This window comes from Eretmochelys imbricata, chromosome 8, assembly GCF_965152235.1.
Source record: "Eretmochelys imbricata isolate rEreImb1 chromosome 8, rEreImb1.hap1, whole genome shotgun sequence".
In the NCBI taxonomy this organism is placed as follows: domain Eukaryota; kingdom Metazoa; phylum Chordata; order Testudines; family Cheloniidae; genus Eretmochelys; species Eretmochelys imbricata.
The window spans coordinates 11,404,172-11,419,875 of record NC_135579.1 but is presented as its reverse complement, the minus strand read 5'-3'; the positions used below and the strand labels follow the sequence as shown (position 1 = coordinate 11,419,875).

Sequence of the window (15,704 nt, the reverse complement as noted above, 5' to 3'; positions counted from 1 at the left end):
GTTATTTGACTCTTTCATTGTATTATTTTTACATTACTGTTCTGAAAAAGCTATATTCCAAACCCTTATGCATCACAGAGAGGGAAGGCATGCTTTAAGAATGGTGAGACCATATGTCTAATCCAGTTAATACCTTAGAGCACAGAGGTGCTGAGATCTGTCATTGCTGCAATATTACAAAGATATCAGAAATGATGAGATAACACATAACTGGGTATAAAAGCCATGACAACTTGGCTCTTTTCTAAAAATCTTGGACCAGATTCTGCCTATTTCCAGGATGGTTCCAGCTGGCATGTGAGGCATTGCAAATACAGGATTGCTGAGATTTGGGAAGGCAAATACAAAGGACACTTGAGTTATTTTCTAGGATTATTTTCTTGAGTTGTTTCTATTTATGCTGGGCAGAGCAGGCAAAACTGTGATAGAAACTTGGGGAGCTTAATTATAAGGGTTGTTGATACACAGTAAGAAGCAGTGACTAAGTCTCTTTGAAGACTTACTTCCATATTTGGAGGGTAGCTGGTATTGGAAGGGGAGCAGAATTGTGGTTTTTGTTAGATCATAATTTTGAGCATATTCCAGTAGTGTATAGAGCAGGCGCCCAGGAGCAAAACATTTGCTGTACTTTGTGTCCCCAGATAAAGGAGCAAAGTGTTTTCTAACAGGATACATGTTTAACTGGGGCTAAAGAGGTTTAAAAGATGCTCCTGGTTAGCGAAGAGTTAACTGTTTCTCATCAAAATGTGCATGGTCTGAATACCCTAAAAGAGAGCCTTACACCTTGACCCCAAATTGTGTGAGTGACAGAGGAGAAGGAGGGAGAGCAGAGGCGGAGAGAAATATATAAAAAACATAGAAACAGTTTGTTCCTTTTTTCTTTACTTATTTTTCCCAGTCCAAGTAAATAAAGGTTTCAAAGTCAATGACTAAGGGCTGTGGGGAGGGGTCTGAGAGTTCTGGACAGATGAGTTAGGACAAATAAATAAGTACTCAATCCTTGTAACAAAAAACAAACAAAAAAGCAATGGTGTTTTTCTGTAACCACCCTTGCTCTAGCAAACCGCAGAGGAATGGGCCTGAGAGGAGGCTGTGATTGAGGAGTAGAGAAAATGCCATGCCCTTTAACCTGCGAATAACTAGGGCAAGATATCACGTGGGTACTTTCCATCTGACACAAGCGTTCTATATAAAAGGAAACCTATTGCCATGTCCAGGAGGTTGCCGTGTTAGGGAGGTGGCGTTTTGTCAGCAGGGTGGGCAAACTTGCAAAGGTACAAGACTCAGCTACTGTAAGTCCTGCAACTTTTTGAGCACCAAAAATAAGCGGTCTGGGTCAGGGACTGTTTTGTTGTTCTTTATTTGTACAGCACATGGCACAATGGGGTGCTGGTCCACGATGAGGGTGCCTCGGCATTACCAAAATACAAATGATGATAAAAAGGAGAAAAGATAGAGGTGATTTTGAAAACTGAATATTATTTTCATGAGTCCAGCAATGACTCCGGCTATCTGTGGTACTTAAAATATTTACAGTCTAACTATTAATTAACATCAAAGCCATGGTCGTGGATTATACTAATCACATTATGCTTTGCTATAAATGACAGTATAATGGCAAATGCCCCTGACTAGCCTAGGTGATATTATCTATGTTGTTGAGGCATGGAAAGCTAAGAAATGGAGTCTGATGTTTTTCCTGGTAAGGTCAACAATGTGGAAATGTTGGGTTTCAGGCCCACGGTTGTTTCTGAGATTAGGTTAGTCATCTCTCAAAGATATGGTGGAACTGTACGGTATTGGGATATGTTTGCTCAAGCAAGCAGCTGAGGCAAATGACCAATGGGCTATCTTAGTGAACTAGGTGTTCTAAAGGGCAAGTTTGAATTCACATCAGGAATCTGATTTCAGGCTTCAGGTTCTCATATGAAGGTAACTGTTGGTCAAAATGGCTTTATGCCTTTGGGCATATGGAATCACTGAAACATTACTTTAATTCTAAGACCAGAACCCTCTTTAAGCAGCTTCCTGAAGTTAAATTTGGGTTAGCGCTGAATTCAGACTCTGAAAGTACTAGTGCCAGCCAAAAGGACCCCTCCTCCCTCTGGATCTGGAACAATTGCACCTAAACTCTTGAGCCCGCTCCCCTGCCGGTGTAAATCAGTATAGCTTCATTGCATTGCTTTCTGGGCATCGCAAGGTGATTTTGACAAGCAAGAAGCAGTTCAGAGAAGAGCTACTTAAATAAGGAGGGATTTGTTACGCCTATAAATGTCTAAGGGTATAAACACTAAGCAATGTAGAGCATGGCACTTAAGACCATTCCTAGTCTTCATGAGATGAAATTCAGAAGGGGAAAAGTTGAGCTGGTATCAGGCAAAGCGTCCTGACAGCAAGATGCACTAGGTGGTGGAATTGTCTCCCATATGAAACAATGAGATTTAAATAACTTTTTCTGGAACATAGCGCTGCCATCGTTTCAACCACTTCAACAGGAGATGGTTAAAGGCCATTCATTTGGGACATTTAATACTAGCTTGGACAAAATACTAATAGAAAACGTGCTTTATGGCATACTGCTGACGAGCAGGAGGTGGGCGGGGTGAGACCACAGGTCTTTTTTGTTTTGTATTCCTGTGATTGTCTGTTTTTAACTCGAGGCAGGTGTTCAGCTGTGTCACTTCAGTCAGCTGCCTGATTGAGTCAGCAGTAAAAAACAATGCTCTTTAGAAGGTGGGCTTCTTTTGTTTAGTTCCCCAGTGTGAGCTGGGTTAATCAGCAATAACATGGCATTCTAAAAATGGATTTTTTAATGGATTTTCTAGAACCTCTTATAGGAACAGCACCCAAAATACTGGCTTTTAATTCACTCTCTTGTTATCTTTCTCTCTTTCAACTTGTTGAATTTTGCTCCAGACCAAAGGCCACTGGTAATGGGCTGAGAGACAGACCACGACTGACATACTGTATAAAATGCAAAGAAAAAGGTCCCAAATAGACATGTGAAGAATAGGCAATAGTTTTACTTCTTGCTGAGCTTGTAGGAATACTTGAAAAAAAGCCCACAACCAGCAATATATTGTTTCCTGACTCTAACTACATAGACACAACTTTTCTTTGCAAACATTCAGGTTCAGATGTACTAGAAGATTGATTCAGCTAATCTCTCATGTTGAATGTCCAAAGTCTGATCTCTCTGACCCCAGTGTATATCTGGAGTAACTACAATGACATCAATGACTCTGTTGTTCAATTACACCAATGTATCAGAGATCAGAATTTGGCCTAATATATTTATTACAATGAAGAGCTATTTGGAATCATCATTAATGCTGGCAGCTGAGACAGAAAATAAAAGTGTAGCTTGAGCTCCTGGAAAGCTGTCATGTCTGACAATGATTTTGATTGTAAGTAGTGAGTTCTGAACTCAAAGGCCAAATATTAGTGTCCTACTAAGATTTTTATTGTTAGCTGCTAGTACTCCTTTAATATAAGTTTTTCACAGTCTCTCTCTTTGCTATGTACTGGTATATATATTTCATTAGGATGTGTGACAGAGAGAGAGAGAGTATATCTGTATTTATACAGTAGAATCTCAGAGTTATGAACACCAGAGTTATAAACTGACTAGTCAAGCGCACACTTCATTTGGACCCGGAATTATGCAAACAGGCAGCAGCAGAGACCAAAAAAATAAAAATAAAAATGCACAGTACAGTCCTGTGTCAAATGTAAACTACTAAAAAAATTAAGGGAAAGTTTAAAAACAAGACTTGTAAGGTAAGGAAACTGTTTCTGTGCTTGTGTCATTTAAATTAAGATGGTTAAAAGCAGCATTTTTCTTCCGCATTGTAAAGTTTCAGAGCTATATTAAGTCGACGTTCAGTTGTAAACTTTTGAAAGAGCGGCCATAACGTTTTGTTCAAAGTTAGGAACAACCTCCATTCCTCAGGTGTTTGTAACTCTGAGGTTCCACTGAATCTCACGGAAATACATATACTTACCAAAGAGAGCTACGGTGAAGAGCTTAGGGGGAATGATAAACATTCTATTAGAATACCAATATTTGACGTATATGTACCAGAGAGATGCATCTATCATCTGTAACTTTATATCACTGCCTATAGAATTTATTTCTAGTGTTTATCCACAAAAGGTTTGCACACAAGAGAGATCTGGTATCCTGACAATCTCTGTTCATTACATACAAGTGGAATGAATGGTGACATTAAACATATATTTGAAAAATAGTTGCCGGGGTAACTGTAGCAATAAACTTCAAAGGGAATACATTTTTTACCAGGTGGAAATGACACCCAAGGCAGGATATCCACAGGCAGGCACAAGTTAGCCTAGGCCAGCATAATAATGAGCCCATTTCTTTGGGTAGAGATTCAGTGAGATTTATATTGCTGACCTCCAATACAGAACAGATTTCTGATTTTGGGGAAAGAATTCTTAATGAAAAACACACACACAAAGGAGGGCAAAGCACTCTGCATCTTAGGAGTTCCTGGCTTTTGTCAGCTTCTTTAATAACTGTCCTGTTATTAAAATATTAAGGGGGCTTTTGGTATTTAATTAGCAATACTATATAAAATACAAGAAGTTTACATATTCGCTTTAATTTAAAAAATTTGGGTAACGTTTTCAAAAATGCCAAAGTCACTTTGGTGTCAAAATTGCCTATGTCTCACAGCCAGATTTAGATGCCTAAACTTGTCAGCAGGTGCAAAGTGGGGTTGAAGTCAATGGTACATAGGTACCTAATGTGCTTAGGCATTTTTGAAAATCCTACTAGATGCCTGTCTGCATCTTTAGGTGTCTAAATACATTTGAAATCTGTCCCTGAATACCTAAGTCTCTTTTGAATACAAGACTGAGGTTCCTAAGTCACTTAGGCACTTTTGAAAATTTTACCCACTGATTGTTTTCACATTTCACTTAAATAATAAAGAGAAAAAGACTTCAATGGATTAATTTTAAAAGGAGCAACTACATAAGGGAAGTTAAACAAACTAAAATGTGAGAATGCCCAAAGTATGTGCAGTTGTTAAAATGATTTGTATCTGTTTTTGCAGCAAACATAAACTTAAGGCACAGGGCAACTGGGTTTCCCGCATACAGAGGCCCAATTCACTGTGTTAGTTCAATCCTTCGGCAGGAGGGCTTAGCAGGAATATACCGAGGTGCCGGCGCAATGCTTCTGAGGGATGTTCCTGGGTATTGCCTATACTTCATCCCTTATACATTTCTCTGTGGCTGGATTACTCCTGAGGGATGCGTATCTCCTAGTCCCTCTTCTGTGTGGATAGCAGGAGGTATAGCAGGTATGGTCATTTTTGTTTCACAAGGTTGGGAAACAAATTAACATGAAGCTTAATCTAAACTTTAGAAACGTTATAGAAGTCGTACTAGTAAGTATTAGTCAGATCCTTGCCATACCCAAAACCAGTAAAAAGCAGAACAGCCAAAGCATTAATTTTATTGGCAGGGTAAGATTTCTTTATTGTGTTTAGTCTTTGTATATTAGGCACAATATATGTACCTGTATATTGGATAATTTTCTGCAAAAATCAATCTGAATCATAAAATGTCAGTGTTTTAAGGCCTTATTTTCTTCTCATTTACATCGCCGTAAATCGGGCCTAGTGTTGTTGAAGTCAGTGGAATTACCCTGGAGATTCAGGCCTTTAATGTTGTACTTTTGAAGCAGTGACTTATGAACTCAGGATATAATCGTGGCCCCTTTCTAGTCAACTGGAATTTTGTCTTTGACTTCAATGGGGCCAGGATTTCACATCAGGCCCCAGTCTGTGTGCAGTGGGACTGCTCATGTGGGTAAAGTTAAGCACCTATATAACTACTTGCAAGATTAGAGCCTCAGGTTTTTATTTTCTTCTCACTAAGGGCCTGATCCAAAGCCCACTGAAATAATTGGAAAGACTCCCACAGATGTCAATGGGCTTTGCATCAGGCCCTAAGCCTGTGTAATTAGTATCAGCGTCAGTGGACTGCAATTCACTCTTGCCTTTCAGCTTTTTGAATGGCCCATAAGCCTGGAAGGAAGTATGTTACCCTGTATGTACCTCATAAGGATAAACATGCATCCACAGCAGGAGAAGCAAAACTCAGGGAGTCATTGTTAATCTTGTCTCAGTGCTGGAGGCTGAAGCCTGCTTTCTCTGTTTATACTGGCCAGTACGACTTTTACATATACATTTAGATATACAAAATTGCCCTTAAACGAGCTAATGGTTTATTTATAATTCCTAAATCTTTGGATCCCAAATGAAGACAGTTACTTATTAGCCTTGGTAATGATTACAACTCACTGGCTCTGTTTCACTTGCAGACAAACAGAGCACTGGTTGATTTGAACAAATTCTCTAGTATGTCAGGACATTGGCACAGCTCTAGGCACACTCCTTCCATCCATCTCCCCCATACAACCCAATCACACAGTCACTGGCATGAAAGACCACAGGTTTCATTATAATACTGAATTAATATGCATGAGACTTTCTCAAACCATTAAATCTCTCAGCATGGAAACATCACATTCCAGAGGCAAAAAGGGAGCAAATAGAGGACTAGGTTTTCTATATGTGAGCAAGATCCTGAGTAGCTGGAAGACCTCAGTCATAAGTGATGTAAGCCCCACTGACCTTTGCAACCAGGAAAAACATCCCATCCGATTGTGGAGTAATCAACAGGATTCAGATTCAGTCCATCCCCATGTGATTAAATCAGTACCTCATCCACACCCACCTTCTTAACCCAATGCCCTCTTTCTCAATATACCCCCAGGATTCCAGTTATTTTAAATTGCTTCTATTAGCAACCTAGATTGTTTAGAAATTGGGTACATTTTTGTAGATTGTGGAGCCTGGGAAGTTTTGGGGTTGGGGGCGGGGAAGAGCCTTTCTTCACAAATTTGTACTAAGTGATACTTTCTCAAGTCTTAGTCCTGGGCACTGCAGCAGTATCCCCACACACAGGGATACTTCTGATCTGCCTGTAATTGGTTACCTGCCTTGCTCTTTACCTGTGTTACACTGACAACCAGTTCCTCAAACAGTTTGTCCAGAAATGTGGTACATTACCCCCAGAAATGCCGTGTTGATGCCAGAAATGCTACTTTACACTATCATTCCAGTGTATTCATCCTTCCTGGAAGTGCCACCAACTGGATGCACTAGGTGAGTGGTGAATTAGTGGGGGTAGCAGGCTGGGGTTAAGGAAGGGTGTGTATAGGCATGCACTATCAGAGAGTATATTATTACCCACATATCTCCAGTCATAATCACCGCAGCACGGTTGCACCGCAGCAGTATACAGAAGGAATTCTCTTTTCCTTATTTCTAGGAGCAATTTCCTGGGGGACTGCTACTCCGATGGATGTTGTGAAAAGTCGACTTCAAGCTGATGGGGTTTATTTAAACAAATACAAAGGAGTCATTGATTGCATCTCCCAGAGCTACCATAGTGAGGGCTCAAAAGTAAGTGGTATTGCAAGAAAAAAATTGCTACTAGGCATTAATCTTTAGTGAAAAATGAAATGGCTGTTATCCAAACTGCAGTTAGACAATCAATCATTAAAGCCAGTACAATTAATTACAAGTCAAATAATATTGATGACAAGAATATGTCCTAAAGAACCAAAGATTTAAATGATGTAAGGTCAGGTTCTGCTACCCATTTTGAGTAGTACTTAACTCCATGGGAAACACCATTGAAATTAAAAGGTTTAATTGAGACTAGAGTGCTGTTCATCATGAGGTTAAATGCTGGCCCCATTAAAGTCAATGGGAACATTGCGACTGACTTCGCTAGGACCAGGATTTCACCCAGGATTATTATGTACTTAGTTATTCTTGGATAAGATTTGATGGGTCTGTTTCTCTGATGCCCTTTAGCACCTAAAGTCGTTTCACGCAAGGATGAAGTGGGTGTAAAAAGCTGTTAAATCAGAATGACAGAGAATGAAGCCCACGGGTTTACTGTATTATACACCGACGATGACTGAACATTGCGTCATTGTCTTTGACACTTGAATGCCATGTGCATCTTAAGCCTTCACCAAAACATTATGTAGTTCTTAACTAAAGAGTGCTAAGTTCCAAGTTCTGAGAGGAAAAATAACCAATTAGAAAAATAACTGGCAAATGTTCAATTGTCAGCCGCTAAATATTTGGCATCTTTTTGCAACATGCCAGTAGGTCAGACCAACAGCCACAGAAGCTCAGAGTCTGATCCTTTTCCCAGATGAGGGCTGTTTCCACCTTTTATTCTCACTCATATGATGCAGGGGAGTATGGAGCATGGACAAATATACAGCAAGTAACCATGTAAAACAATGATTGGATGGTCACAGGAATAAGGGCTGCAGGAGTTCAGCATTTTGTCTTTCTGATCTTACCCCCTCTACCCTCGATGGCCAAATTTCAACGTACAGAGTCTGCAGCCAGTCATGGTTGTGCTGCTGTCACTTCTAGTGCTAGGAGAGGGAATCTGCAGGTCCACCAGAGAGCTGAATACAAGGACAGTTTCATAAGGAAAACCTATTTCTGTCAGTGTCCTATTGGGTGAAAACAAAGTAATGGAGCATTGCTGGGAGATGTCGAACCCTGATTTGGATGTTTATATTAGGGGAGATAGAAACAGGGTTGTTAAAACCCCAAGTAACCTCAGAGTGTACAAAAAGGAATTGTGGCCCCTTTGCCCACTCAGTATCCTGCGTGTTCATTCTGAATTTAAGAAGATCAAGTCCTAAGGCCTTTCTCTGTAAATCTCAGTTGATATTTATCTTTGTCCTTGAATGTGACTTTTAAAAAATGCGGACAGGAGTCACACCTTTGTCATATAAAATTCCATCATCTCTAAAAAACAAAACACACAACTCTCCCGCCCCATAGTACAAACTCCACCATGTTCAGATACTCTATCGTACATTTCAGTGGCATAAGGGACTGGGGCGTAGGTGGTGTGGCCTAGCGGTTACACCTGGGCTCAGGTCTGACCACCATGGGCGGTAGCTGCCGGGCAGGAGCTGGGCCACTCAGAGGGCCACAGGATATTGTCACTCTGAATCTCTTGGGCTGTACATCCTGTAGTGCCTACTCTGCATACTGCTCTCTGGGTGTACTATTGCTTGGCCTCCTGGTGGCACCGTGGGACTATCAGTTGTTCCAAGCTTTGTAAAGCTGGGTTCTATTCCCTGGGGCCTTTTTATTTGATTAGCAAATTTCTGGATTTCAAAGAAAATGCTTTTAAAATTTTAAATGATAGACTTCCTAGTACTGGACTACAATCAGGCAAAATTCCTTTTTTCTTTTCTAATTTTTGCCTTTGTAAGGACTGAAGGATTTTTTAAATGCATTTATTTTGTAGCCGGTATCAAGCGGAGTGCCCCAGGGGTCTCTCCTGGAGCCTGTTTGGTCCAACATCTTCATTAATGATCTGGATGATGGAATGGTTTGCACCCTCAGCAAATTCACGGATGACACTAAGTTGTGAGGAGAAGTAGATACGCTGGAGGGTAGGGATAAGATCCAGAGTGACCTAGTCAAATTGGAGGATAAGGCTAAAAGAAATCTGGTTCAACAAGGAGAGTGTAGAGTCCTGCGCGAAGGACAGAAGAATCCCATGCACTGCTACAAGCTGGGAACTGACTGGCTAAATGGCAGTTCTGCAGAAAAGGACCTGGGGATTACAGTGGACGAGAAGCTGGATATGAGTCAGCAGCGTGCCCTTGTTGCCAAGAAGGCTAACCCCATATTGGGCTGCATTAGTAGGAGCACTGCTGGCAGATCGAGGGAAGTGATTATTCTCCTCTATTTGGCAGTGGTGAGGCCACATCTGGAGTATTGCGTCCAGTTTTGGGGCCCCCACTACAGAGAGGATGTGGACAAATTGGAGAGAGACCAGCGGAGGGCAACGAAAATGATTAGGGGGTTGTGGTACATGACTTCTGAGGAGAGGCTGAGGGAACTGAGTTTATTTAGTCTGCAGAAGAGAAGAGTGAGGCGGAATTTGATAGTAGCCTTCGACTACCTGAAGGGGGGTTCCAAAGAGGATGGAGCTGTTCTCAGTGGTGGCCGATGACAGAACAAGGAGCAATGATCTCAAGTTGCAGTGGGGGAGGTCTAGGTTGGCTCTTAGGAAAAACTATTTCACTAGGAGGATGGTGAAGCACCTGAATGGGTTACCTAGGGAGGTGGTGGAATCTCCATCCTTAGAGGTTTTTAAGGCCCAGCTTCACAAAGCCCTGGCTGGGATGATTTAGTTGGTGCTGGTCCTGCTTTGAGCTGGGGAGTTGGACTAGTTGACCTCCTGAGGTCTCTTCCAACCCTAATCTATGATTTTATGATTTTGGTCCCCACTCCTATTCCAAAATTCAGTAATCTAAATTTAGATATTAATGATAATTTTATCAGTGAATTTATTTAATAATATGATTCTGTTAGTAGCTTGCTAACTGAAACACTCCACTAAACATTCTGGAATTAGTTAAATGGGGTGTTGGTAAAATCAAGTTGATATTGGTTTTTAGTACAGTGAGGTCTGTGCAATAGTGCAGAGGTGGGCAAACTATGGCCAGTGGGACCGTCCTGCCCTGCCCCTGAGCTCCTGGCCATGGAGGCTAGCCCCCGGCCCCTCCCCCACTGTCTCCCCTCCCCCGCAGCTCTGCCCACCAATCTCCCAGGCTTTCCAAAAAGCCTGTCCTGCCTCTCTGAGTGGCATGGTAAGGGGGTAGGGGGAGGGGAGGTTGGATAAGGGGCAGAAGGTCCCAGGGGGCAGTCAGGGGATGGGGGCGGTTGGATGGGGCGAGGGGGGGGCGGTAGGAAACAGGGAGCAAGGGGGTTACATAGGGAGTCCCAGGGAGTCCTAGGAGTGGGGGGACAGGGAGCAAGGGGGGGTTGGATAGCGGATGGGGTCCCGGGGGGGGGCGGTTAGGGGCGGGGGGGTCAGGGGACAAGGGGAGGGGAGTTGGATGGGTCGAAGGTTCTGAGGGGGTAGTCAGGGGGCGGGAAGTGGGAAGGGCGGAGTCCAGGCTGTTTGCGGAGGCACAGCCTTCCCTACCCGGCCCTCCATACCATTTCACAACCCCGATGTGGCCCTCAGGCCAAAAAGTTTGCCCACCCCTGCAATAGTGCTATGTGGGATGGCAGAATTTTAAAACAGGATACAAGTTAGCACTAGAAGTTTGTTATTAATACAATGACCCCTTTTCCACTTTACTGTTCAAGCAATCAAAAAATGAAGCCCTTTTCACTCTCAGAAACACATATCAGTTCAAAATATGATGACCAAAATTATCAAACCTGGGTATCTAAATCCATATTTTGTCACCCAAATAAAAGAGATGCTTAAATATGTACTTAGGCCCCTGACTTTAGGAAATCAGATTTGGAAGTGTTGGCCTACATGAAATATTGCTGTTGAGTCCGTTCTACAGTCATGTGAACGAATTCTCAATAAGGCACAGAACAATCGAACATTTTTCCTTGGATTGGAAATTGTTTTGTGAAAGCAGAAGAGAAAACTACAAAATATTCTACTTGCGCTGAGTTGGAACACTTAGCAAAGACATACAGGGGGTATAGGACCTGATCCAGAAAAGCATCTACGTATGTACTTAACCTTAAACCCACAAGTGGCTCCGCAGAAGTCAATGGGATTATTCATGTGCTTAAATTTTAAGCATGTGCTAAAGTGCTTTGTTGGGTCAGGGCCTTAAAGCTGCCATGAAGGAGAAACTGGGAACTGCCCTGTCATAAGTGACTGCATTTAGGGCCCAGCTAGGAGACTCTATGTTCCTGGAGTCCCATAGAGCCAGTGTAGCTGGTTCTCTGCCGCCTACTCCTGCCCTGCTATGTGGATGGTGTGTTCATGTCTCCTGAGAATAGGAGAGGGGCATTCCAGCTATCCTTGGAAGAGACCTATGGCTTCTCCAGCTTGCAGCAGAGACTGAATCCACATTGTAACACCTCCTCTTCTCTCTCCCCAAGTCCCAGTTGTCTCACACACAACTCTGGTGCAACTGAAGACTAGCCCATAAATTCTGAGCACTTCATTTGCAAAGGCAAGCGGCCCTGTAATCTTGCCTTTCTTTTTCTCAGCTCGTTCAATATAGTTTTCAATGCATGTGCAAGAGAGGAAGGGAGAGACAGATAAGAGAGGGGCGATTAAGAAGAAGATTTAGATTTCCTGTTTTCTGGTCACAAAGATTTAAACATGTATTAGTTAGCCCACTTTTTACCTAATGCAGGAAAAGAAACTTCTGAAAGCCACCTCCTGCTTTTCACTGCTGCTTGGAAGGCATTCTGTACAAGCAGCAGAGTATGTATGCAGCCCTGTCAAACTAGCAACTTGCTATAGTGTTTTGACTCTCTGGTGCTCAGGCAGAAAATGCACAGATGCATGAGCATAGGAACTAAGGCACTAACTCCTCCAGCTCACAAAATGTCTATGAGCAGATCATAATTTACCATGTTTTGTTATTCACATTTCCCAATGATTTAGCTTGGTGTTGCCTTCAGGAAAATATCTGACCTATTCCTTTGCTGTCATCTTTTCCCCTCCTGAACAGGTCTTTGTTAGGGGCATCACAGTCAATGCAGTGCGAGGATTCCCGATGAGTGCAGCCATGTTTCTTGGATATGAACTTTCCCGCAAAGCACTAAGAGGAGACCAAGCTGAGACCAATCCTTAACACCCAGGTCAGCTTCACAAAGATCTTTATTGATTTCAGAGCCACCAACGCTATTAAAAATAGAGACCTCATCACTGAAATCAGTGGAAGTTGTGGTTGTCCAGAACTTCTGAAAACCCTCTATCTAAGGTACTTATGTGGCCCCCTCCCCATAGTATCTGAGCCTCTCACAGTCATGTATGTGTTTATCCTCACGATACCCCTGTGAGGCAGGGAAGGGCTATTTCCCCCATTTTACAGATGGTGAATTGATGTGCAGAGAGACTAAGTGACATGTCTAGGGTCACACAGCAGCAGCTTGGGATAGCCTGAGTACAAATCCGCCCCAACCCTGTGAGCCTCTGCCCATGCTAATCCTGGCTACAGTGCTATTTTTAGCATGCTAGCTGCAGCTGAGCTAGCGGGGGCCTGTCGACCCATACTGGGAAGGACCCTCCCAGCTGCAGTGTAGACGTACCCGAAGATGCCGAAATATGGATTTAGGTGCCTAACTTTAGCCACCCAGCATTGTAAATCTTGGCCTAAGTGACTTAGTCAAGGTGACAAAGCTCCCAGTAGACCCAAAAGGTTGGCTCTAAAATATGGCTCAGCTTCAAACGTAGTGGGCGTAGCTGTAATCCCGTTTAAATCCGTGGCACAGAACCTCCTCATATCAGATCTCAGTCTGATCTATTGCGTCCCTTGAGCCTTTAGCTTACTTGGATCACCATAACTGCCCTTGCTTACACTTTTAAAAATCTTCATGCTATCTTTCCTAAGGGGCAGGTGTCTGTTGCAAGCTGTTGCAGCCTAGCAAGTGGAGGCAGATGCAAGGTTTCTGGTGACAGGTGGGAGTAAATAGGACCCAGTGCCAGGGCCGGCTCTAGGTTTTTTGCTGCCCCAAGCAAAACATTTTTTGGCCGCCCCTCTCTTTTTTGGCCGGAATGCCGCTCCTAGAAATGTGCCACCCCCGGAAACGTGCCCAGAGGCGCCGACTCGGTGGGTGCTCCGGAGCTGGAGCACCCCCAGGGAAAAATTGGTGGGTGCTCTGCACCCACCGGCAGCTCCCCGCCCCATCCCCCCCGCCCCAGCTCACCTCCGCCTCTGCCTCCTCCCCTGAGCACACGGCTGCCGCTTCGCTTCTTACCCCTCCCTCCCAGGCTTGCTGCGAAACAGCTGTTTCGCGCGGGGAGAAGCGGAGCGGCGTGTGCCTGTGGGAGGAGGCGGGGCCAGGGATTTGGGGAAGGGGTTGGAATGGGGGTGGGGAAAGGGCAGAGTTGAGGCGGGGCTAGGGGCGGGGGGGGGGCGCAAGCACCCACCGGCGCCGGGTAAAGTCAGCGCCTATGAATGTGCCACCCCTGGAAATGTGTTGCCCCAAGCACGTGCTTGCTTTGCTGGTGCCTGGAGCCGGTCCTGCCCACTGTGGTCCTGTAACCCCAGGGGGAAGGGCTGTGGGGCCAGAAGCATAGTGGGCAGAAGGGCAGTGCATTAGATGAGCAGAGATTGGGAGCTCTGAGGTATAGTCCCCTTGGTCCCCTCCGTCAAGTTGCTCCATGAGTTTTCGGTGGGGGAAACAACAGGAGCAACTCTACCTAGAATTTCCCCCTCCTTGTGGCCCCTGCAGACAAGCTGAGAAGGGAATGGAGTAGCAGCCAGGAGGGTGCTCCCACTCCCCTCCACCGAGCCAGAAGAAGGAAACAGGGAGTTGCAGGCCTCCCTCCGTTCCTCTCTCCAACATTAGAAGAACAGTGACTAGGTGCAGGGTCAAAATGTCCCGCCCCCTAAACCCAGAAAGGAGCTGCTAAGCATGTGGGCTCTAGGAGGCTTTTCCTATGCCCTGAGACTGGATTGGGTCCTTCCCCTTGAGCCCAAGACAAAATAGGAGTGGGGCCAAGAGGGTCCCTATACCACTAGGCCTAAAAAGGAGTAGAAGAAAGGCCAAAGTCTCACCCCACTTGAGGACCAGCCAGACTGGGAGGTGGCTCTCTGGGCTAAGATGCTCATCTGCTGCCTGCTCTTGGGCCTCGCATTTGCTACTGCTGAGATTAACCAGAGTAGTCAGTTTTCCATAAATGAAGAACAAAATACATCCGGTACAAGCGCCGTTTGAGCAAAAGTCCTTCCATCACTGATTACATTTAAAGCGTCATTCTCTCCGCATTACCTACTTTGAAACACATCGTTCTCATCTAAGGACAGTTGGGAATATTATTTCCTTTCAATGAAAACTAAATTATATGTCATTTATTTGCCTATTCTGTGTAAAATGGAACATGAATGAATTAAAATGGAAAGTCATGGGAAGATTGACTATGAACTGTGTATCTGAATTGTTCTGCCATGCATGGCATCTGTGCCTTAAACAGCCAGACTTTGGTTTTATTTGCTAAAATGCTGGAAAGAGAAGAATAGGCCAATACACTTCCCTTCTCTTCCCAGCACAAAGCAAAGGAGCACAGAAGACTTAGAAACTAGACCCAAGATCTTGCACCATTAGGTCAGTAGGAGCTTTACTATCGGCTTCAATGAGCATAGGATCAAGTCTCAGCAGAGGAAAGGGGGATGAGCCAGCAGAACATGCTGCCTGCTGTCCCCATTTCTGAGAATGCCCATCTCTACCAGAGGAATAATGTCTCCACGATCAGTCTAGTCACAGATCCATGTAGCTGGGGCCACTCTTAGTGCCGGATCCCAATAAAACCTTCACATTTGTTTGCCCTGCAAGATTTCCCTATTGTCTCCTTTATTTCACCCTCCAAGGCTCAGTAACTGGCCATTCCTGTGGGGCCATTTCAGCCAAGGATGGCTGGATAGGGTTGCTCCTGTCCCCAGCATTCTCCCAGTACTGCTCCAGGATTGGACACAGAAGACCAGCCCCTGTTTGAGAAACACTGGCCTAAATATTAACTCAAAGCTGGATGCTGGAAGGAGGGCACCAAAAATTGCACTTTCCAGCAGCTTACACATTAACATGTGATTAACTCTGACACATGGCATTGTAGAGAGC

The 15,704-nt window shown here is 44.0% G+C and overlaps 1 protein-coding gene across 2 annotated transcripts in view; it reads left to right on the top strand.

The window, feature by feature from the left end:
• SLC25A48 (solute carrier family 25 member 48) overlaps positions 1–12,718 on the top strand; it is a 31,338-nt gene extending 18,620 nt beyond the window's left edge. For both annotated transcript variants that reach the window (XM_077824971.1, XM_077824970.1), the window contains exons 5-7: positions 5,082–5,330; positions 7,369–7,502; positions 12,596–12,718. In XM_077824971.1, the coding sequence (XP_077681097.1) occupies positions 5,082–5,330; positions 7,369–7,502; positions 12,596–12,718 (506 nt within the window). The remainder of the gene's footprint in view (positions 1–5,081; positions 5,331–7,368; positions 7,503–12,595) is intronic.
• Positions 12,719–15,704: the final 2,986 nt, after the last annotated feature.